This window comes from Pteropus medius, unplaced genomic scaffold (genome assembly GCF_902729225.1).
Source record: "Pteropus medius unplaced genomic scaffold, Ma_sr-lr_union100, whole genome shotgun sequence".
NCBI classification, from domain to species: domain Eukaryota; kingdom Metazoa; phylum Chordata; class Mammalia; order Chiroptera; family Pteropodidae; genus Pteropus; species Pteropus medius.
In genome coordinates, this window is record NW_024355990.1 from 575218 (window position 1) to 598833 (window position 23616).

Below are 23616 nucleotides of genomic sequence, written 5' to 3' on the forward strand. Positions count from 1 at the left end.
GCAAAGCAACTGGGAAAGGAGAGTGTCACTCCCATTCTATTGAGAAGCAAACTGAGTCCCGGGAAGTTGTAACAAGGCAGGAACAGAGCCGGATTTGAACCCGCGCTCTGTCACAGCAGATTAAAGGTCTCCGGGCCCCTCTGGCTCCTTCAGGCAGACACTGCCGTTGTCCCGTGGGGTCTGAGCAGGATGGGCTTACATCCTCCATGCCCCATGGCTTTGGGTTACTGATCTCTGATTCTTAATACCTCCTGGACCTTGCTCCACGAACTGCTTCCTAAAGCAGAGCCTTTCTTACGGCTGCCTAGGTTGGGACGTTTGTCCAGCACTGGCAGGACAAGCTTGGGGACCAGCAGGCATACCATCCAGGTCGAGAAACACACAGACGTACGAGCAAGGGCGGGACCACGGGCGCGCAGGAGACTGCCCAATGGTGCCTCCGCCAGGCGGGCCGAGCACCTGTTTTATCTTCACTTGGGACAGCTGGGTCCTTCTCAGCGCCAGTGGACGCCCAGACCTGGTGACTAAGCACCAGGACGCCTGCAGAGGTGGTCTTGTTTTAACGTATAACTGAACACACGAACAAAAGCGCACAGCTTATGAGCGCGCACGCACGTAAGTGTCGGAGCCGCCGCCAGGGCCCGCCTGTCGCCTGCCTGTGACGAGTGGAGGCGCCCCTGGTTGGAGGGACCCCCGCGCGACGCCGCACCTCCCGGCCCGGCTCCGGGGTTCGCGCGCGGAGGTGCGCGCCACGCCGCCTGCAGCCTGCCCGCCCACGCGCATCCCGGTCCCGGCCCCGTGGTCCCTCCGGCCCAGGGCGGCGCGCCCCACAGAGGCCCGCCCTCCGCGCTCCTAGACGGGCGCCGCTGGGCTCAGCTGGGGAAGCCTCAGCCGCCTCCTCTTCACCCCGCCACCCCACGATGGTACGGGGCCCTCTTCACTCGGCTGACCCCGCCCGGAGTCGGGTGGGAGGGAGACCGCCGCGGGGCCCTTGGCGCCGGTGCACCGGCCCGGGCGGGACAGGGGCGGAGGAGCCCGGAACCCGAAGGCCGGCTCCCGTTTCCGGCCGGCGGGATCCGAGCGCTGCACGGAGCACGTCCGGGCTGCGCGGAAGGAGTCGTGTCGCTATGGCAACGCTGCGGCCGGAAGTTGCTCCCCGCGAGCGTTCGAGGTGAGATGCAGGCGTGGGCGCGGGGCCCCGACGCGGGAGGGAGCGGTGGGGGCGCGCGAGGTGTCTTCATTCGCGGCCTCTTGAGTCACTTTGCACGATGTTGTCGCTTTCCTTGGAAAAACTCGTGACTTTCAGGTCCTGCCAGACACAGCTTGGTCTTGAGGGGACCGCTGAGGCCCGGAGCGGGCTGGACCCCGTGGGGCCCGCCCCTGCCTGGTCCCTGGGGCTGTTCTCTGCCGCGTCCGCCTCGGTAGGCGGGGCGGCCAGTCTGCGGGCGTTCGCTGGCGCCACGCTTTGTTTGCAGCGCTTCAAACCGTTCAGCCCCTTCAGGCAAAGCAGTGACGGGGGCGCTGCTGATGACGCAATGGCGCCGAAAGATGAGGGCGTTCGCCCAAGTTCCGCAGCCGGTGAGGACGAGTTTAAACCCAGGCGGTCTGGGCCCCCAGACTGAAAATTACTGGAGACTTACTAGAATGTCGCAAAAGGAGCACAGAGATTTACCTTGTACCTTTTTGCCGACATCCCCAAAACGTTAGCCTCTTACATTACCACATTTCGTGTAGCCAACTAAGGAAATTAACACTAATACGTAGCCATAATCGAACATACAGGATTTATTCAGTTATCTAACTTTACTCTTCTACAGAGTCCAATCCAGGACCATCCTTATTTGCTTAATCTTTACTTGGAACAATTCTTCAGTGTTGCTTTGATTTTCATGAGTCAGTTATTTTGTAGAAGCTCCTCGGTTTGGGTTTATCTGATGTTTCCTCGTGATAAATTTTAAGTAATGTATTTTTGATAAGAAGGCCTCAACACTGAAAGTATGTTCTCAGTGTATCTTATCAGTAGGCACCTGATGCCAGTTCGTCCCATCATTAACTGGTCACACAGTTTTAGGTGGCATCTACCAGGTGTCTATCATGAAGTTACCGCTTTTCTTTAGTAAATAATAAGTGACTTGTGGGGAGATACTTTGAGACTATGTGACTATCTTTTTTCTACCATGCTTCCTGTCACTGATTTTAGCGACCACAAGTGAGTGATTTCTGAAACAGTTATATCATATTTGCCAAATGGTGATTTTCCCATTTCCATTATTCCTTCCACATATATTAGTTGAGATTCTACTGTGAGAAACGTCTCTCCTTCCCATTTTTCTTTGTATCCAGTTATTTATGTTGGTATAGACATTTTATTTTTTTTCCATGGGTTGTAATCCATTACTGTCATTTGTTTCATTGCTCTGATTGTCCAGATTTGGGCTTTAGGAGCCCGTGCAGGTTGGCTTTGGGGTCCTTTTAGCACGCCCCAGCCTTTCTGAGCACTTCCTTGCTTCTCGGCGCCACCATATGTTCCAGGCTCATGTGGTGCTCGCCTCGGCCTCGCCTACAATTGTCCTTTCTTCCAGGAGTGCTAGTTCCTTCTGATGTAGAAAGTGGTGTTTAGGCATCGAGGCCTGGGTGCGGCGTGCTTGTTGCCCTGAATGACGCTGCTTTTTGGCTTCTCAGTGGGCAGAGCTAGGAAGCGCATGTGGGTATGCATCATGCACATCTGTATTGATTTCTGGATCTGTACACCTGTGTGTAAAACTGTCGGCTCGTGCTGCCACCTCCAGTTCCAGTTCACAGGGCTCATTCTCCATTTTTTCTCCCCTCTAAGTCTGGCTCTCGTTGTGCTTAAATAGATTTACTTAATTGCTCAGTCTTAGACGACACGGAAAGTGGCACTAGGATCGCCCATCCACGTTTCTGTGAGGAACGAACCTACTGGCTAGAGTGTTATATTTGCATGCAGTTGCCTTTGCTTTTGTCCTTAGCATCCACAGTCAGAGTCCTGTGTTCCAGAGTTGCTTTAGTCAGGTGCGTTGTTTCCGTTTCGTTCTGAGCCCTCACTGATTGAAGGTTTTCGGTATGTGACACACCGCTGTGGTTCTGCAGGGTGGCAGGTGTGAGTCCTTAACTACGAGACGATTCAGTTTCTCTTCCCTTTTATTTCTCACATGTTCACTTTTGAGGCAAGGGAATTTGGCGAGTGTAAATTCAAGTAAAAAAGCACTGCATACCCCTCACTGTAGCGGTGCCGCCCACCGCAGCAAGTGCCAGCGGTGGAGTTAAGCTGTCTGCTGCCTGTCTTGTGTCGGGTTTCACAGATGGTGTGGGTACCATCTGGCAGTCAGGGAAGGATGGGAGAGAAGGCTGTGGCCACAGGCCCATGGATGTCACTCCCTAGACCCCCATAGCAACGAAGTGCCATGAGCCGGGCTCCCGCTGCCCACGTTGGCATGCCACAGGGTGCCGGCATTGAACCCTGCGTGCAGAGCAGCCACCTCTGGGCCCTCCCTTGGGCCCCACGCAACATGAATTCAGCACATGGCTTGTATTACAGTGACTACAAGAGCACATCGCCCGGAGTGGGTTTGGGTCCTTCTGCATCATGACGGGCGGGCAGCCAGGTGCGCCCAGAGCATAGTCCTCCGGAGGAGGGAGGCGCACAGAGCCCCCACCTCGGCGTCTCCGTCAGCCTGTGCCTGGACGGCTCGTTCACCTGGCAACTGACTGTCGGGTGCGTTTTAGGTCTGCGACTGCCTCTGTTCTCTGGAGATGACGCGACGCCCTTCCAGTGGAGTGCTTCACTGGTGTCCATTCTGAAATAAACCGCCCACGTTTGGTCGCCGGACAGAACTGCGGTCAACCCCACTGCCACGTCTGCAGAGCGGGAGCCTGCTGGTTCGTCTGTGACTCTGACGCGTTCACTCTGGCCATTGGCCCAAGAGAGCATCACCTCCTCCCCCGTCTCTGTCCGTGGAGTGTGTGATCACCGCAGCCCGCTTGCTGGGGGCCCTGCTGGGCACACTGTGCTCAGGCCATTCTCCATGTTCCTGTAGCCCCGTGCCCCGGGACTCTGAGGACGCAGTAAGTAAGACGCCAGTGTTGAGACGTCCTCATCCAAGGGTCGTCCTCGCGGCCCTGGCAGTCTTGGCCCTGTCGTGCCGTGTGATGAGACACGCCAGGGTCTGGCACCTCTGGAAGCACCGACTTCTGAGCCTCTTTCTCCTGGGCTCCCGTGTTGCTACCTATGCCTCTGCTGGGGCTGGTCCCACGCTCGCGGCCGGCGGGGCCCTGGCGGTGCCGGTATGCGTGCCGCCTCACCGCGGCGTGCGGGGTGCTGTGTGCGGTGCTGTGTGAGACGGGTCTCCGTTGCGGCGTCTGCTGGTGCCTGCGAGTTTCCTGCGGGAGCCCGTGGCCTCACCTTCCCTACACCTGATGAGGACTCAGGCCTGGGAGCTCACTGGTCCACAGAGGAGGCCATCGGGGGATGCGAGGACCAGGGGGCAGCCTGGCCCTGCCCTGCTGGGCAGCTGGTCTCCTGACACCCTGGTTAGAATGACATCTTGCCGAGGGCTGAGCTGACAGCGGGCCTTCTCCTCCGGAGGTTTCTAGAGTTTTCCCAGAAATTTCGCACAGTCCCTGTGGGGACATCTGCCGGCTGACCGACAGGTCGGGGGCAGGCTCTGAATCTGCTGGTTCCAGCTGGGCAGTCACAGCCCCGGGCTTTTGGGGTCGGCTTTCCGTGAGGTGTGTGCAGAGGCTGGCGGCGCTCCGTGGCGGTGAGAAGGGACGCGGAGCACTTGGCGCCTCCCTCCGTGGATTGGTTTAGCCTGGGATCCAGAGCGCAGCGGCTTCAGGGGGGCCTGCTAGAAGCTGGTGTCTCTCCCAGAAGCAGCTGGAAATTCCGGGGGTGGGGCGGGGCGGGGCGGGCGCGTGGCCTGCTGGTCCTAGGGGCCTCTGTGTGCAGACAGGTGGGGCTCAGTTTAGGAGACAGCTGGAGTTGTGGGCTTGGCGTCACATGATCAGTTTTCCGAAGCAGAAGTCACCCAGAGGGGGCTGTGTGACCGATGCAGGGCACTGAGAAGGGGCCCTCACTGGCCGGGAGGCTGAGGGCACTCTGTAGGAAGCACTGTGACGGCAGACGCTCGGTCGGACAACAGCGCAGGCGGCATCTCGCGGGTAGGCCCAAGTCCCCATGCTCGTGCTGACATGCAGTGGCCGCTCCTTAGGGCGAGTCGGGGCCAGACAGGAGCACTGTTCCCTCACGTGGCTCCACCGCGGTCAGCTGGGCTTGTGTGTGTGCTGGGTTTGGGGCTGGTGAGTGTGATCACATGGACGTCACCTGTGATGTGGATCACTTCTGATGTGTCACATCTGACATGTGCGTCTTTAAGACATCACTTTTGGCAAGGTGTCATTTGACGTGTCACACACGTCATGTTTGATGTGCGTGCACGTCACTTCTGGCACATGCAGTTTTCATGATATGGCACACGTCACTTCTGATATGTGTCATTTTTTGCATTTGTCATATGTCACTTACATGTTTGAGGGTGTCAATTCTGACATGCGCTGTGTGCATGTCACTTTTTTGACACGTATGCCGTTTATGGCATGTGTCAGGTGCATGTCAGTTCTGGTATGTGTCACCTGCCACTTTCTGACGTGTTGTGCGTCACCTCTGACATGCGTGCCACATGTCACTTCTGCCATTTGTGTAATATGTCCCTTTTGACATGTTGCATGTCACTTCTAATGAATCATTTTTGATATGTGGTTTTGATACGAGTACCGTGGCATGTGTTCCAGCTCATTCCTAGCATGTGTCTTGTATGTCACTTCTGACACGCATCACACATCTCCTTCGACGTGTGTATCAGTGTGACATGTTATTTATGACTTGTGTCGCATGTCCTTTCTGGCATCTGTCTTGCATAGCGCTTCCTGTCCGTGTTGCATGCCATATCTGGCAAGTGTGTCACATCTCACTTCTGACATGTGTGTTGTTTTGGACATGTGTTTATGGTGTGTGTCGTTTGTCATTTCTGACATCTGTTTTGTGTGTCATTTCTGATGTGTTTGCTGCATGTCAGTTATTAGATAAAGTCACATGCAACAGGTGTGTCATTTGGGACGTGTGTTTATGACACATGTGCACGTGTCACTTCCATTGTGTTTTTTAGACACGCCACTCATGTCGCCTGTCACTTTTTACATGTGTACCATTTATGACCTTTGTATTGCACATGTCACTTCTGGTATGTGTATTGTTTTGACATTTCATGCATGCCATTTTTTAAATGTTTTTTTATACGTACCATTCGTGATGTGTTACATGCATGTGACTTCCAGCATCGACTGTCACGCTTGCCCTTTTGACATTCGTGTCACTTCTGATTGTTTATTATTTGTGACATATGCAATGTGAATGTTTTTTTAACATACTGCTCTTAAAATGTGTCACTTCGAACATGAGTGTTACTTTTAACATGTGTGTTGTTTGTGGCACGTCACACTCATGTCTTGTCCATGTTCCTTCCAACGTCTGTGTCACTTGTGACGTGTGCCACTTCTGACCCTCGTAGTTTGGCCCTGGTGTGCCCCTGATCTGCTGGGCCTTAGGGGACTCACTTCACGGTGCTGCAGAGTTCACAGGATGACTGGATGGCAGATCCCTGGCCCCACGCCCCTGCTCTCTGTGGTGACAGCCATCCCTGAGGTTGGGGTCTGAGGTGGGCCTTGTGGGAGGATAGTGAGACCCCTCACAGAGTCCTGTTCGCCTCTCTCTGCCACAGCTGCGTGATGCCGCCGCCCCCGCCCTCGGAGCAGGGCCTGGATGCGCTGCTGGCCCGCAAGGAGGAGGAGTGGCGGGCGCTACAGTCCCACCGCTCCCAGCTGCAGGAGGCGGCTCTGCGGGAGGCGCGGGCCCGGCTGCGGCGCCTGCAGGAGGACTTCGTCTACAACCTGCAGGTGCTGGAGGAGCGGGACCGCGAGCTGGAGCGCTACGACGCCGCCTTCGCCCAGGCCCGCGGGCTGGAGGAAGCGCGGCAGGCCGAGGCGAGTGAGCTGAGGGTCGAGGCGGCCAAGCTGAGGCAGGCGCTCGCCCATGAGGCCCAGCGGCTGGAGGACCTGCAGCAGCGGTACCAGCAGAAGCTGCAGGAGCACCGCCTGGAGCTGGAGCGGGTCCGCAGGTGGGGCACACAGCGCTCTTCCTGAGCACACACGCGCCCCGCTCCTTCTCAGGGGCCTCCTGGCCCTGTGCCAGCCCATTCACGCAGACGGGCACGGAGCGGGCCAGGAGGACAGAGGCCGGCGCTCCTCTGTGGCAGGTCAGGTGCAAGGAGGTACCACCTCGGGGGTGCAGGGCCACCTTGGCACAGAAGCCCCCGACCCACTGCCAACAACCCTGGAACGACGCACAGGCTTCCAGGGCCCCTGCAACAGACTCACCAGTCCCAAGGGTCACTGTCCTCGGGGAAGCCCAGAGTGCTCATGGCTCCCTGCACATTGTCCTCATCCCGGGGCAGTGCTAGGGAATGTGTCACGTGTCCAACACTGAATACCACCTCACCCTGTCGCATTTCACCAAGGCCAGCCTCTCCCAGAGCAGAGGAGTGTCTTGGTACCTCTCGCCCACACCACCGCCGTTGATATCAGGCTGTCCCCAGCCTTGTTACAGATGACATTGGTGCACGCAGAGGGTTGGAGGCAGGTGCGTACCACCCCGTCTGCAACTCAAGTGGCCCAGTTGCCTCCATGAAAACGCTGGTCTCTCTCAGACCTATTGACGGGGGTTGAAGCATGTTTACAGTGTTTCACGTTACTTTGTAAAGTGTCTTGTTGGGTCTTTTGCCCATTTGTTTTTGCCAAACTTGGGACAGCTTTAGCCATTATTTTTAAAAGTACATCTCCGGCCCTGCTGTCTTTTCCTCCTGTTCTGGGACTCAGGTAGCAGCGGGCGATTCCCACTGTTCTGTCCTCAAGGCCATGGGTTCTCCTCCTCCACCTCCATTCCGCCGCCAGGCCCCCCGGGGACCCCGTCGTTTTGGTTCTTGCTCCTGCCGGTTCTTTGTGTGTCGTCTTTTTCTTTGCCGACAGTTTCTGTTTTCCATTCGTTTTAAGAGTGCGCTAAGTTACTGGTTGGAGCGTTTTTACGGTGGCTGCTTCAAAATCACCTTAGATAATTTCAGCATCTGTCTCTCTGGTGTTGGCACCTACTGACTTGATTGTCTTTTTCACAAGAGTGGAGGTGTTCCTGGTTTTTGGTATGACTAGGAAACTGAGGTTGTATCCTGGGCACTTCGGGATTATGTTGCGGGCCCTGTTTCATGTTGTCCTTTGCTGGCTGTCACCTTCCCAGGCATAGCACGTAGGTCCAGGTGTAGTGCTGTCCCCTGCGTCCTGCTGAAGCCAGCCACGTGAAAGTGAAGCTCCCGCTGACATTTGTAAAGTTTGCCCGGCAGATGTGTTCTTTGGAGACTCTTCAGTGTGGCTCTTAATGCTGTGTATTTCGTAGTGACCAGAGCAGTGAGATTGACCGGCAGCGGGAACAGTATGAAAAGCTGACATGGAAGCTGGAGAGGAAGCTCGAGGAGCTCGACGGTGAACTCGCTCTGCAGAGGCAGGTGGGGCGTGTGGCGTGCAGTCTGGTGCCTAATCCTTCCCGCCCAGAGCGCCTCGGGGAGGGAGACGGCGTCGGGCGACAGGTACCCGAGGGTCAGCTGAGTTCCTGGCCGGTGCCCCCCCGTGGCAGGAAACCCAGTGGCTGCCTAGGCCTTCCAGGTGATGACCCCACCGTGTCCTCCTACCTCAGACACGGTAACGGGTCCCTCGTTCATTTCAGAAGAAGGTGTTACAAAGTTAAAACTTGAGTTATTTACTATAGAAAAGAACTGGGAACTCAAATCTTGGTAACTATATTTCTTTCAGCAAAACAATAAGTATAAGTTTAAACTTAGATGTGTTTATTGATAGGTGACACTTTGGCCTGTCACCAAAATTTCTCTTCGGTTCTGTTGACACTCAGTCTAACCTCTTAAATGCTCAGCTATTTTGGGGTCTGGTCGAAGGACACCCTCTGCATTTATGGCCAGAGCCCGTGTCCCTTGGGACCGTGTGGGAGCTGGTCCAGGGTGGTGGGGTCTCCTTGGTCCCCATCCAGGAAGTGCTGAGCTCATGTCATCCCAGTGACGGCGGGTGCTTACGGAAACCGCCTCCGCGCACCTGTGTGAATGTGTCTGCTCACAGCAGAGGCTTCGATCTGCACTTCGCAGGCAGGGGCAGGGACCCAAGGCATTAAGCAAGCTGCCAAGTCCCCTGCAGGGCTGCAGCTTGGGTCCGAGACGCCTCTGGCACGGGAGCCCTTAGCCGCCGTTATCACCCTGCGTGGCTGCTCACATTGCGTTCTTAGGCTCTGGCCTGTGGTCTAGTGCCAGGCCGTGCCGCGTACCCGTCTCTGCCCCTTCTCAAGAGTGATGCTGTGTGAGCCGTTGAACTGTGAGCTCGTCCCCTTGTGTGGCAGTGAATGCCCACGGGGCAGGTGTGCACGATACACTTGCTTATGCTGTGGTAGGCGCTGGGGTCACAGCACTCCAGGACAGGCCTGTCGTGCTGGCTGGAGGTTAGACTGAATGACCCACTGATTGTTCGCCTGTTTAGCAAGTAGGTTTTGAACACGGACCACATGCCAGGTGCCAGGCACCTTTCCAGGCCATGGGGTCACTGTGTGAGCACCTGGGCCTGCCTGTCTTGGGAGCAAGCTGGCCCTCCCATGGGGCAGTCGGCACCTGAGCAGAACAGCCTCTAGCTGCAGAGTCTCGAGGGATGTCAGCTGTGTGACACAGTGTGGCGGGGGGAGGAACCTTTAAGGTGGTTGGGGAGGGCCCCTGAGGATAGAACATGCCTCACATCTGCAGGTGAGGAGGGATGGGAGGAGCAGCAGCCTCCTGCTGGTCAGAGCTGGGGGCCAGCGTCCCACGTGCAGGGGCTGAGGAGGGGGCGGCGTGCAGGCTCAGGGGCTCTCACGAGGTGGGCTTTTGCTCCAGGGGAAATGAGACAGTCCTGGTGGCTTTGAGCAGAGCGCCCGGTCAGGCTAGCTGTAGTTTTAGATCATCTGCTATGGGGCTGAGGACAGACTGTGGGGCCAGGGGCCGGGGCCCAGGGCAACAGTGAGGGGGCTGGTGCAGCCCCGGCTGAGAGGTTGGGGGGCGGGCGGGTTCTGGGTGCAGCTGGACGGCAGAGCAGGGGCACAGTGCTGGACGGGGTGGGTGAAGGAGGCAGGCACTGAGGGCTGAGCACCAGGTGGGGGTGGGAGGGTGGTCAGGCTGCGTGGACGGCGGCTCCTGCAGGTGGACGCTGGTGGTGGGGGTCATGGGGATCAGGGCTGGGGGCCTGAGGCATCCCCCAGGTTGAGTGTAGACAGGGCTGAGCCTTGAACACCAGGGCAGGGGAGGTGAGGGACTGGTCGCAGAGGGACCAGCAGGAGAGGGCCCTAATGTTCAGAGGAGAGGTGGCCAGGAGGTGGCATCCTCGCATGTCGGGGGAGGCGGGATGGTCTGGGCGTCCCTGGGGTGGTGGGTTTCTCACTCCTGGGCTGGCTTTTTCGTCTCAGTGGGTCATAGCCCAGGCTCCGCCTGCCCTGTGGCGGCCACAGCCAGCAGAGCTCTGAGCAGGACTGAGGTACGCAGTCGTTTCGTCACACGTTAGGACGACTGCTGTCAGCGCTCCCCAGGAGCCCGGCGTGGTGCCGGGAGTCGGGGCAGGGCTGCTCCACCGTCGTCTGTCCAGCAAGGGAGGAACAGGTCGTGTGGAAGGATGGCACGGGGACGGTGGCGTGAGCCCAGTGTTTAGGAACAGACAGTGCCCGTGAAAGCCGTGGTTCCCGGCGGGCTAGGTTGGCCTCTGTCGTGACTCCGGTTCTCGCCCTGTCGGCCCAGAGGCTCCCGTGTGTGAACAGAAAGTGACGGGCCTGCAGGGGAAGTGACAGACCTCGTCCTCGGTGGGAGCTGCCTGGGGACACTGGGGGGCAGGTCTCGCCGAGGCAGGGCCTGCCCTCGCTTGCGGGCCGCCTTCGTGTTCGCGCTCCTGCCGCGGTGGTGCACGGTCGGTCTCTGCTGGGCCCCCGCTGTCCTCGTCACCCTGAGCCTTCCGGCCCCAGGAGCTGCTGCTGGAGTTTGAGTCCGAGCTGCAGAAGAGGGAGCGGGAGCTGCGGCTGCAGGCTGACAGCACGAGCAACGTGGTCCTGGCGCACGAGCTCAAGGTAGCGGTGTCCTCTGTCGCTCGCGTGCAGGACCCCGGAACTTGGAGTTGGGGTTCACACAAAGGCCTCCTCCTTTGCACAAAGCCAGGGCCGGTTTGTGGACGAAGCGCCCGCCGCTGTGCCTGCTCAGGAGTGCAGGTCACTGCCCAGCCAGAGCAGCACCGGTGTCACGCCCGGTGTGGTCAGCCCAACCCCAGGGACGTGCCTCCCCCTCCCAAGATAAACCGCCACCCTGGTCCTGGCCAGGGCGCCCTGCGTCCTGCTGCCAGTGAGGGGGTGCTGCTCCTGTCCCCGTGGGCAGTGGGGGTCGGGCCAGGCTGGGGTCACGCCTGTCTGAAGGCCCTGCTCCTTGCCGTGGTGCTTGCAGCCTCCCTATGGACACAGCTCCCCAGTGTGCTGGCCGACACCGCTGGGGTCCTGGCGAGGAGCCTGAGCTGCTGGGGCTGGGACAGGCCTTGAGGGGAAGGGGGTCAAGGCCTGGCCCCGCCCACACGGCCCGACTGAGTCCATCTGGGCAGGCGTCCAGTCAGGTGTTAGTGAGATGGACACCCTGCCCTAGTGGTTGGCGAGGGCCCTCCCCAGGCCACCAGCCCCCCACGGGGCCGCTGGCCACGGGCAGCACATGGGCAACTCTGCATGGCTGGAGCCCAGCTCCGGCCCAGATGCGGTTCTCTCGGAGCAGCAGCCGAGTCCCCTGGGCTCCCACCTGAGTCCCCTGGCTCCAGCCTTGGAGCAGGCTGTCCACAGGGACCCTCGCCAGGCCACTTGGGGTTCCTGGGCACCAGGCGAGGAGGGCTATGTGGGGTCGCCCTGTGGTCCCTAGTGTGGTGGGCGGTCCTGTCAGGAGGGGCAGCAGGGGAAGGTGGGGACATCCGGGGTGCAGGCCTGCCCCGGGTGCCGTGTGAGGGGTTTCCTGTTTCCTCCATGTGAGCCTGCGGGGACACTCCAGTCCCGATAAGGTGGCAAGGTGTCCCTCTGCCGCCTCTGTTCCTGTCACAGCCTCGTTTTTGAAGCCTTTTTACCTCCCCAAGGTGAAGCTGCTGAGCAAGGAGCTGGCGGCCACGAGGGAGGCGGCAGCACAGGCTGCAGAGTCACTGTGCAGCGCGGAGACCACCACCGCGGAGCTGCGGGAGAGGCTGCAGCACGGGGCCCGCGAGCTCGATGACCTTGCTGCCGTGAAGGACGCCCGGTGCGCACGCCCTCCCGGCCTCTTGGGTGGGGGAGGTACTGAGCTGCCCGTTGGGACCCTGGGTCAGGAGCAGCTGCCGGTCCCGGCGGCTGGGGTGGCTTGGCGTTGCCCCCTTCGCTTTCCCACGGACGGTGCTGCTTTCCAGGATAAAGGACCTGGAGGGCCAGCTTCACTTTGTGCAGCTCACGCGGAAGAAGGAGGAGGAGACGTTCAGGAGGAAGTGAGTGTTCCTGGCCCTGGCGGCCATGGTGTGGACAGGCCCCAGCAGAACCTGGCCTTGCCTGGAGCCGCCCAGGCCGGCGGCGGGGCTGCTCGTGCAGAGCACGGGGCCACCATCCTTCCGCCACGCGCAGCGGGGTGCGAAGCTGTTCCTCCGTGCGTGTTTGAGGTCCACTCCAGAATCTCTTAGGTTCTAAGTCAGAACAGTAAAAAGTGAATATGATTCCCAGCGTGTTAGGGACACTGGCATCAGAAATGAAACGGCCCAGTCAATGGCTGAGTCGTGGCTCAGTGCCCTGGCACCCGTGGCCCCGGCTGCACGTGGAAGGAGCGGCCGCGCTCCAGCCCTCAGCTCTCTGCCCACCCCTGCCCCCAGCACTTCCGTCTCGGTCTGAGTCAAATGTGGTCGTGAAGAAATGTGAAGTCAGTCACCTGTAGCGACATAGGTGTTCGCGTAGGCTGACGACAGTGAAGCGGGGGGACGGGGGGGCAGGGCGGCGGGGTGCGAGGCTCTGCACACTCCCAAGGCGTGCTGCCGCGTAATCGCCCACGGACTTCACAGCCACGTAACTGACGCCCCGTGGGGTCCAGCAGCTACACGAGCTGCCCTCCACGAGGCCAGAAGGCACCCTCCCACCCTCAGCTCCCAATGCCTGTAGGGTGGCCCCCTGGCCTGGCCCCATGCCCACCAGCAGGGCATCTGGGTGCTGCGACCTGCTTCCCCAACCCAGCTTTGTGCCGGGAGCCAGGGAGCCACCTGCTCCCCACCCCGCCCAGGAATGACCTCAGGTGTCTGCTGGCCGGTGCTGCAGCGGCTCCTGCAGGCAGTGCCAGGGTCGCTCGCTCTCTCCAGAAGCTGAAAGGCTTTACTGTGACGTCATCTGTGACTGTCATGTGCACCTGGCACGTCTCTGCTCCGGCACCACGTGAGACCCAGGTGCTGAGTCGGGTGAGGGGACCACGGGGTTGCTGGTGTCAGTACACTCTTGCCGGCACAGTGTCTGCGAACAGCACTGCCGTCTCGTCACACCTCTGCAGCTTCCCCTGACCTTGACCTTGCTGCTAGTCTCAGGGCGGACATTCACCACACGTGTGTGGCAGCAGTGAGCGTGTGTAGCTTGCTCTGTTTTGCTTTCAGGTGTTTGCAGGGTGTGAGTGGGGTGCTGCGGTGGGTGGCGTTGTCAGAGGCACGCTGCACAAGGCACTGCTTCTGGTCTGTCTGTGGGGCCGTGGGCTCTGGAGGATGGCCAGGGGCCCAGTCTAAGGAATTGCTGGGTCGGCATTCGGTGTGATGAGTGACGAGCAAAGGAACAAGTGGCTGCTACAGCGGTGACCAGGCAGCTCCCAGCCTGCAGGAAGGACCCTGTGTCTGGCTGGGGACCTAGGCAGGGAGGGTCAGGTGTCATTGGAGCGGCCCACAGGAGCTGCTGCGTCCACACTGTCTTGCAGGCACGAGGAACTTGACCATCTGGCCAGAGAAAGAGACGCGGCGCTGGCCGCTGTGAAGGACGCCCACGCGGAGCAGCTGCGGGCGCTGGAGGCCAGGGTCCGGGGGCTGCAGGCCCACTGCGAGGCCCTGGAGCTGCAGCTCCGCAAGGCCGAGTGGAGGCGGGCCGACGCCACGCAGGAGCGGGACGCCGCTATGGACAAGTGAGCGTGCGGGCGCCGTGCGTCCCCTCTGTGTCCCGGATCCGGGCGTGGGCGCAGGCCTGTGGCTGCTGCTGCGGCTCTGGCCGTCTCTCGACCGACCTTGCATGGAAGCGTGCAGTTCACGTGTGTACGTGCGCGGGGGTGCGTTTGTGCGTTTGTATGTGGGGACGGACGTGGCCCTTCACCTTCTGGCCCGTCTTCGGTGTGCAGCTCAGTGGCACGAAGCCCAGCCACGTTGTTGGGCGACGACGCGTCACCACCTGGTCCCCAGAGCCCTCGTCTCGTGAGTGGAAACTGCCCCTAACCAACACCCCCACGCACCCCCGCCCCAGCCTCACACTGTCTACTCCCTGCTCTAGGAGCCTCACGTGAGGGGCTCACAAGCACTTGTTCTGCGTCCGGCTTCTTTCACTGAGCGTAACATCCCGAGGTCCCCCCGTGTTGTGTCAGGGTCCCCTCTTTTCTGAGGCTGAACCCCGTTCCATTGCCTGGGTGGACCACATTGTGTTTATCATCTGCCCGTCAGTGGACACGGGGTCGTTCCAACCTTTGGCTGCCGTGAATGTGCTGGTTCTGGCCGGCCAGGCCTTGCCTGCCGCAGCTGCGTCTGCCGTGAGCACAGTGCACGTCCCCCGTCATATGCTGGCGTGCGTGGGCTCACGGTGGTTGGGAACATGCAGAGCTCGCAGTTCTCAGGTGGAGACCCCGCCAGGGCCAGGCAGGGCCGAGCGGAGCCACTGGGCCCTTCAGCAGGCCCTCGAATGGCCACACCAGCCTTGGCATTGAGCCCAAGCTGCACTGGTCCTCAAGGCTGCCTGTGGGGACGTGACTCCCGCCCACGCCCGCTTTGTGTGCTGCGTGCACACCTGCCACTCTGGTTCTGATGGAAGGCCGTCAGTGGCCTCCCCTCGGCTTGCCCATGCAGGCCTGTGGCTCTGGAAGTGCCACTGTGTGGCCGCAGACACCTGCCCCGCAGCACACGGAGTGCAGCTTGGGGAGGGGACTGCCCAGCTGCCCATCGGATGCCCGGCGGCCTTTGTGCGTTGGTGCTGCGGCTTCCCTGGCTGGCATCTCTGGGTGTCTTTGCTGAGGTGTTTCTTCTGGGAAATTTATTCCGTTTTTGGAGGGTCTGCCAGGGAGTCAGGGGTTTCTTTAGACTTCGAATTACTATTCTCTTGGAAGACACGTGTCGACTGTGTACAAGGTGGGGGGTGCAAAGACTGGTCAGAGGGTGCTGCCACAGGCCCAGGGGACACCCGGGGCTCACTGTCCCCAGGCACCTGGAACGGGCGTGGCGTATCCTAGGTTCTGGGTGACACCTACAATGGTGGGGTGGGCCATCTCCTCAGCTAGGACATCTGTGCGCGGCTGCGGGGACACGGGTGTGGGAGAAACACTGACCTGTAGCATTGCCTTGGAGGGCCGTGCGTGTGTGTGTGTGGATGTGTGGGAATGGATGAGTGTGACGGGGTGAATGTGTAGGGCGTGGGGGGTGGCTGAGCCAGCCACAGCCACGCCTGCATCCTCCGCCCACCTTGGCAGACTCCGGGAAGAGGCTTCAGCTCTGAGGTCTGGCTGGGACGCCCAGGTCGCTCAGCTGTCCAAGGAGGCCACCGCCAAAGACCTGCGGATCCAGTCACTGCAGGAGGAAGAGGCGAAACTCAAGGCGCAGCTGGCCAGATGCCAGCAGGATGTCATAAGGTGACTGTCCCCACCGCCGACCTTCCCACTGAACGCCACCTCAGGGCCAGGCGCCATCCTCGGCGCTTTGGTTGCAAAACGGGACAGAATCAAATCCCCGGCCCACGTGCTGTGGCAGGAGAGACAAGACACGGGAAACCGGAGGAAAGAGAGTTTTTCTGCGTTTTGTTTCCAGTTTCACTGACATCTACCCCTATCACTTCCTTTGGCTTTAATTTGAGATTTTTCCAGTAGCTTCTAGAAGTAGAATCTTGCTTAACTTCGGACCCCCCTTTTCTTAGAAATACAAGCATTTAACGTTATGAGTTTTCTTCTAAGTGTTGCTTAGTCGCAGCCCACGAATTCTGATGTTATTCAGCTAAAAACATTTTCTAACTTCCCTTGTGATTTCTTTTTTGACCCATGGGTTACTTAGAAATGTGTTGCTTAATTTCCCATCATTTGAGAGTTCCAGGTACCATTTTGTTACTGACCCCGTTTTGTTACTGATCTCTATTTTAATTCTGGACGGAGAACGTACCCTGTGTGACTTTAACTCTTCTGTCTGTTTGTTTTGTGGCTTTAGCTTGGTTGTCCTCTCTAGGACCGCCTACTGGGTCTGAAAGGAAGTGGATCCCACCTCAGGTTCCAGGCTCTGTAAATGTTGGCGAGGCCGAATTGGCTGCCGGTGGCCTCGCCTCCGGTGTCCTCTCTGGCTTTCTGTCCGCCTGTCCTGTCCCTTGCTGGTGGGTGGTGGCCTTGCTTCCTGTGTCCTCGCTGGCTTTCTGTCTGCCTGTCCTGTCTCTTGCTGATGGGCGTTGAGGTCTGAGCGTGTACCTGGGTTAGCTGTCGTGAAGCTCTGACGTCCTCACGGGTGCCTGCACTTGGCATTCCCATGGCTCCTCGGTGGAGCTGCCCTGGCCGGGGTGGGGGCCGCCCCCCGTCTGGCACCCGCCTCACTCCCCAGGCCACTTCGAGTCTGTGTGGCTCGCGTCCCACCTCTACTCTGAAGGTGCTTTGTGTTTGAAGTGCATTTCTCATCGAGGGCATGTGGCTGTGTCTTGCTTTCTGTATCTTGTGTGACAATCTCTTCCTGTTCGTTGCAGTGCTCAGATAGTTCTATTTAGTGCTGTTACTATGTTTGGGTTTAAATCTCCAGCTTGCTATTTGCTTCCTATTTCCCTCATTTTTTTTCCTCCCTTTTAAAAAATAAATTGAGTACTGTTTATGACTCCATTTCCTTTCTACTATTGCCTTGTGAAATCTCTTTGTTTTGCTTATTTATTGATCGTTTTGAGATTTACAATATGCTCAGGCTGCCTTTAAATAACGTTTACCTCTTACGTATGTTTTAACATTCTTACAATCTTGTATTTCTCTTTTCCGTTTTAGTACTTGTTCTACAGGTTACTTTCACATACTTTGATTGGACCACTATTCTCTAATTAAAAACTTGAAAATGAGAACAAAAATTTTATGCTCTTTCCCACAGTTACTCTTGATGCCTTTCACTTTTGAAAAATCGAGTTCAGAGTTTCCGTAATCCCCACGTTTCTTCAGCCCCCAGCACTTCCTCCCACAGCCTGGCGTCAGCCCACCTGATGCTCCCGCCTGATGCTCCCGCCTGATGCTCCGCCTGCACCCGGAGCCCCCTTTCACAGGTGGAGGCGCCAGGCAGCAGCTCGGCCCTCCTTCGTGCTGACAGTGCCTCCTGGCAGCCAACATGGCTCAGGGGGCTCTGTGGCCCTGCTCCGTCCCTGCACAACAGTGCCTCTTCCTCCACTGGGATGTTCCTCTTTGTCATTGGCTGGTAGTAATTTGATTGTCACATGTCTCAGTGAGGTTGTGGGTGGATGTGTATCCTGCTTCTATGTCACAGACCTGCTTCTGGGCCTGGCGTCTGTGTGCCAGCACGTGTCTGTGTGACGATGTCCACCAGGTCACCTGCACCCCGAGGTGTGGCCTCCCCGCCACGGCGGGCCTCTTCTTGGTTTCGAGGTCGCTCCTGCCTCCAGGCTGACCTCTTGGGCACCTGGGAGGCGGCGTGGGGCTTGTGGAGTGGGGGCGCTCTGTCTGCGGACCCCCAGCCCACATTCCGCCCTTGCTCTGCACACGCTTCGCCCAGCCCGGACCCTCCGTAGCTGTGGAGCCCTCCGGGCTTTCGAGTCTGTTGGCTCTGTCCCCTCCTGTCCTCACCAGCTGCTGCTGTCTCTTGAGTTCTGTAGTGTCCTCTCCGTCCCGGGTCCCTGAGCCCGGCCCAGGCGCTGTCTCTCCTCCACGCCCACGTCGCAGAATGGCCTGCCGGCTGTGGCCTGTGACAGGCTGTGGTCAGCTTCCCCTGGCCAAGGCCAGCCATGGGAGGCCCGGGAGGGACAGGGCCGCAGCCCCGGGCCCCAGCTCTCCTCTGCTTTTCATGTCGACGGGTCTCGGTGCCCCAGGTATCAGCGGCAGCTGTCCCTGGCGGTGGAGAGGGAGCAGAGCCTGGAGCGCGAGAAGGTACAGCTGGGCCTGGACTGGCAGCACCGCTGTGACAGCGTCGAGAGGGACCGCTACCAGAAGTCAGAGGAGCTGGTTCGGGGCCTGACCACGGCCAAGGAGCAGGTGTGTGCACCCCTGACATTCTGCGGGGGGCCCGGCACTGCTCCCCACAACCCCCCACTGCATGAAGCGAGTCCTAAGCCAAGTCTCGACTTTGCCCAGGCCGCTGCCAAGCTCCAGGAGACGGAGCGGAAGCTGCGTGACCAGGAGGCAGTGCTGAAGGCCGTGACCCTGGAGAGAGACCGGGCCGTGCAGGCGCTGAGGACGCAGGGGCCCCTCCCCGAGACGGATGCACAGGTGGGCGCCCCCCAGGCCCCCAGCCTTCTCTCAGTAGCGGCCATGGGAAACGGGGCCTGACAGAGCGGACACTGAGTCCGGGTCCCCAGTCTGTCTCTTATAAGTGACTGCTCACAGACGGCTGAGTCCGGCCTTACGCTCACAACCTTCTTTGTGTCTTTGGCATTTGAAATCTCTGAAAGCCTCCAGTTCACTGGTCACGCAGGTGAAGGTGTTGCTGTGCAATTTGTTCCCCGGGTGTCACAGGTAGTTTTGCGCTGTGACCCCGCCTGGTTGCACCGGGCAGTCCCCTGCCGGCTCTGCCCTCAGAGCTTCATGTGTGTTAACTCGTTTCAGTCTCCAGTGCTGGTGCCGTGGCCGCTGAGACACAGGGACCCCAAGTAGGTAGCCTGAGCTTGGAAGAAACACAGCTGGGGTCCGAGCCCAGACGTCCAGGTCCACGGTCAGGGGGCCTGAGGGGGAGCGTGAGGCTGGGGGACGAGCGAGCAGGAGGGGCCGACAGGCTGGTGGTGAGGCTCGTTCCAGGCCTGCGTGGTTCTTGGGTTTTTTGTTGTTCTTTGAAATGGGTCACGTTTACAGGCCGTGAATCACATGAATCTGAAGTGCACAGGTCAGTGAGTCTGGCCTGAAGGCACCCGTGCCGCCCTCGCCCCACCATCGATGGGCTGATGGGGGCGCGCCCATCGCTGCAGGAGCCATCACCCAGGGGCCTTTGTAGGGCACAGAGAGAAACCGGCGTCGCCCCCCAGAGGCTTTCCTGTGCTGCGTCCCCCAGGCTGGCGGTTAAAGGAGACATTTGTCTCCAAGCACCACCTCGCGGGTTAGGTGGCCTCTCAGAGGCCACTTGCTTTGTTAGGTGAACAAGAGTCTTAGATATGGGTCTGGGGTCAGGGACAGCGGGGCCCACCTAGCCCGTGGACGCACACCTGTGTCCTGTGCAGAGGGGCCTGGCCACGCGCCGAGGGGTGGCGCACGTGGCCCAACATGGCCCCACGCGAGGCCGTCTGCCCGTGGACACGTGTGGCTTGATGGCCAGGTGTGGCCTCAGAGCCAGGCGGCGGGGGCCTTCAGCGTGCGCCCCCGTCCTCCGTGTCCGCGTCCCTCACACGTTCCTGGGGGTGCCCTGCTGCCACGCTGCGCTGCCTCCGTTCCTTTCCTGGCTCCCTCTGCCACTGAAACTACAAAAGCACAGCCCGCGGGGTTGTCTGTTGTCGCTGGCCTTGCTGCGAGTCGTGGGCGCTGTGTTCGCAGCACTCTGCTGTGGTCTGGCTGGGCCTCTCCCACCTGCTCGCGGCTCCTGCGTCCGCCACTGGTGGGCCACTCCTGCTGCTGAGAGAGAGGGTCCTCGGCGCCACGTCCTGTGGGCGACCTTGCTTCGGGCGCTGGCCTCCTGCCCAGCGAGGGTTGTGCCGTGCTCTGGCGTTGGAGGCCTCAGCCTCAGGGAAGGAGTGGGGACCCTTTGCCACCCCTTTTCCTGGGCACGGGCCGGGCTGAGCTAGCCTGGAACTGGGCTGGCCAGCCGTTCCCTCTGGCCCTGCCCTCGGGCGCCCGCCCTGCCTGGTGCTGTCTGCGCCCAGCGGCTCACAGCTGTGGCCCGTGCCCGTCGTTTGTAGCCAGAGGGCCCGTGTGTGACGCCGTGGTGAGGAGTGTGTCACAGCCGGGGTCCTGAGGCAGCGGCCCCCTCTCTGCGCGCTGACGTGTGTCCCTGCCGTCCCGCTGGTCTCGGGAGAAGCGGCGGAAGCTGCGTCGGCTCCTCGGCAGGGAACGGCCCTGCTCGTCTCCAGTCACTTCCAGGGGTCTTCTCTTCATCACGGTTCTCGAGGTTGGACTCTGAGGTCTGGCGTGGCTTCTGTGTCACCCGCATCAGGTTCCTGCCCCCTGCACGTGAGCCCCCTCCACGTGGCAGCGCGGGCCCCTTTGCCTCCCGCCGTGCGTGGGTTTGAGCGGTTGCTGGTGCTGGCGCTGACACGCTCCTCCCGGCAGCTCGGCTGCTCCCGGCCCGGCCCGCCCAGCGCGGCCCTGATTCCGGACAGAATGTGGCTCCGTGTGCACAGAGGCTGCTTCCCTCTCGACACCGCCCCCTTCCCTTCCCGTCCTGTTTCCTTTGTGTTCTGCAGTGCGTGTGTGGTGACAGCTGCCTTACAGCCCCCGCCTGTCACTCCACGTGACGTCGCCTCGGTTCGTCCGTGCTGCAGCCCTTCGTGGCCGCGTGGGCTCCCGTGTGCCATGTTCCGTCAGCCCGTTGGACACTGAGTGTTTCCACGTTTGGCCATGTGTGGCGCTGCCGTGAGCACACGTGGGCGAGTTCTCGGGGGAATGCCCGCTCGGCTCTCCTGTGCCCCGAGCGTGGGTCGCTGGGTCACAGCAGCCCCGCGCCTGACCAGGAGACCGCCAGGGCTGCCTGCACTTCCTGCGTTTCGTTGCGTCCTCGCTGGCACTTGTCCTCACGGCTTTTATTACAGCCACGCTAGTGGGCGACTAATGACTCTGACTGAAAAGGAAGGGTCCTCAGATTCCTCATTAAAAGTTACTTTCGAAAAACACCAGTCTCGTGGAACCTAGAAGAAAAGAGATTTTTCACACTTTTGTCAACTTGGAAAGGCTGCTGCCCGCCTGGAGGACAGATCGGGGCAGGGGCGGGGGCCGGCGGGCGGGGCCGTGGGAGAAGCCAGATGCCCGGCCTGGGGCGGGTGGCCTGGGGCGGGTGGCGGCCGCTGATCTCTCTTGAAGCCATAACTGCCGTCCCTCTCTGTATTTGACAGCTGCTCCTGGGGTGTCATGAAGGAGAAATGAGTAAAAGTTTTCCGTCTAGTGAGATCCAGCGGCTGCAAGACCAGAACACAAGCTTGCGAAATGTAGTCGCACAGATGAGGACAGAGATGGAGGCGCTGAGTGACCACGTTCATCCTTCTGCCCACGCAGGAGGAGAGACCACAAGCCCGCGCCAGCCTGAGGCACAGGTGGCTGCAGATGCCGCCACTCCTGGTGAGCGGGGGGGACACGGGGCGCGGAGAGAGGGCGGGGAGGGCCAGGGCAGGCCTCTGCTGGGTCCAAAGCGGGCCTCGCTTGGCGTCTTATAAAAGGGGCATCCCTTTCGTCAATCACTTCAAAGCCTAGCTGCTGCTTGTCTAAGGCAGAGGATGGGCCCTCAGTTTTATGCACGTGCTAACAGCTTTCACTGGGGAGGTGGGAAGAAGCAGGCGTGTGGTGGACACATCTGGAACCAGAGTCAGACCCGTCCTGGGGCTGGGCGAGCCAGCGTGCCCCTGGGGACGTGGGCCACGTGGAGTGTTCCTGCCACAGCGGAGGTGGCACTGCCCAGCCGTTCAGAGGGGTGTCTGTGGGTGGGGGACACGAGGCTGCGAGATGGCTCTGCGCTCAGGACACGAGCGTGGGGTCCGTGCGTGGGTCGGGGCTGTGGCGGCTGCAGGGTTCGCTCCTGGTTGCTGAGCCCTCCCTGGGGCCTGGCTGGGGGCGCTCTGGGGATCCAGGGAGGAAGTGCATTGCACCTCGGTGTGCGGGACAAGGGCGGGCAGTGGGGCGGGCAGGTAGGCACCAGCCTGGGGAGCCTCCGCTGAGGCGAGGCTGGCGAGGCAGGAATGTGCTCCTGTGCTTACAGCTTGATGGGTGTGTTTGGCAGATTACGTTCTGGCCCTGAACGCAGAAATACAAGCCCTGAAGCACAAATTTCAGATGCTGGAAGAACAGCTGGGAGACATGTTGGAGCCCCTGCCTGCCGACGCCCAGCCCCCCGCCCGGGCCGCCTCAGACGCCGCGGGTGAGGCCCCAGCTTGCCGCCCAGCACCCTGTCTCTGCTCCAGACTGACCCAGGGAGCCTCCCGAAGGTCTCGCAGCGCAGGCACCTCGCTCAGGGTTACCACAACGCCTGCTGCCCTGCGCGTCCCCCCGGCCTCGCCACGCTCCCGGCTTCTGCTCTGCAGCGTGGGTGCCGTTGTCGCACAGCAGAATGCCGTGGCGTGTGTCCTTTTGTCCTGCACCGTGGTAGCTGGTCACGCCAGGCTGCTCTCCAGGCACGAACGTCCACCCACCTCCCGTCAGGAGCCGTGAGGTGGCCATGCCCTGCTTCCCTCCCACCCTGGTGTCCCGGTCCTTGTCACCACAGCGGGACCGCGAGCCCGTAGGATGCGTTATGGTTAAGTTTGCACGTTTCATCTGTCCGCGAGTTGACCGTCCTTCTCTGCGTTCCCCGGGGCCGTGTGCTGAGGAGGCTGCTGTGGCCCTGCAGGCCGGGCGCGCATTCACTCCGTCGCTGGGCCTCCCGGAGGTTTCCAGACCCGCCAGCCAGGCCGTCCTCCGCAGGCCTCGCTCCCGCTGGCTCCTTCCGTGTCACTCTGACTTCCCTTCCGCCACGAGCAGCCCGGCTCCCGCAACCCCTGCACAGCTCTCCTGCCCAGCTCCCTGGGCGCAAGCAGCCTCACTGCCCCTGCCTAGCCCTGCCCACACTCTGCCCGCCACACGGACGCCCTTGCCCTGCTGGCCCAGATGGACAGCCCCAGGTCGCTCGTTCAGGAAGGACGGGAGGGCCGGGCAGCAGGCCGCCGGCATTGTGCGGTCTCAGGGGCCGTCCTCCTCCTGTGCCGCCGCCTCTGTTGCTCCCTCTTGTGCCATTTCTCGCTGGACATGCCAGCGTGACGGTGGCCACATGGCTGGCCGTCTTCCCGATCCCAGAGACGGACTCTCGGCGTTTCACTTCTGAGTCTGATCACAGGAAGGGAATTTCTATTCCGGTTTTAATATATACCGTTATTTTTTATCGTGATTC

The 23616-nt window shown here is 60.3% G+C and overlaps 1 protein-coding gene across 4 annotated transcripts in view; it reads left to right on the forward strand.

The window, feature by feature from the left end:
• Positions 1 to 790: 790 nt before the first annotated feature.
• Positions 791 to 23616, forward strand: part of CCDC57 (coiled-coil domain containing 57) — a 66212-nt gene continuing 43386 nt past the window's right edge. For 2 of the 4 annotated variants that reach the window (XM_039859801.1, XM_039859802.1), the window contains exons 1-12: positions 794 to 1171; positions 6798 to 7193; positions 8519 to 8627; positions 11159 to 11260; positions 12292 to 12449; positions 12595 to 12669; positions 14118 to 14318; positions 15861 to 16019; positions 18437 to 18599; positions 18699 to 18833; positions 21596 to 21818; positions 22474 to 22611. In XM_039859801.1, the coding sequence (XP_039715735.1) occupies positions 921 to 1171; positions 6798 to 7193; positions 8519 to 8627; positions 11159 to 11260; positions 12292 to 12449; positions 12595 to 12669; positions 14118 to 14318; positions 15861 to 16019; positions 18437 to 18599; positions 18699 to 18833; positions 21596 to 21818; positions 22474 to 22611 (2110 nt within the window). In that variant the 5' untranslated portion in view covers positions 794 to 920. Of the gene's footprint in view, positions 1172 to 6797; positions 7194 to 8518; positions 8628 to 11158; positions 11261 to 12291; positions 12450 to 12594; positions 12670 to 14117; positions 14319 to 15860; positions 16020 to 18436; positions 18600 to 18698; positions 18834 to 21595; positions 21819 to 22473; positions 22612 to 23616 lie in introns of all 4 variants that reach the window. The other 2 variants (XM_039859799.1, XM_039859800.1) reach the window with 2 other exon arrangements.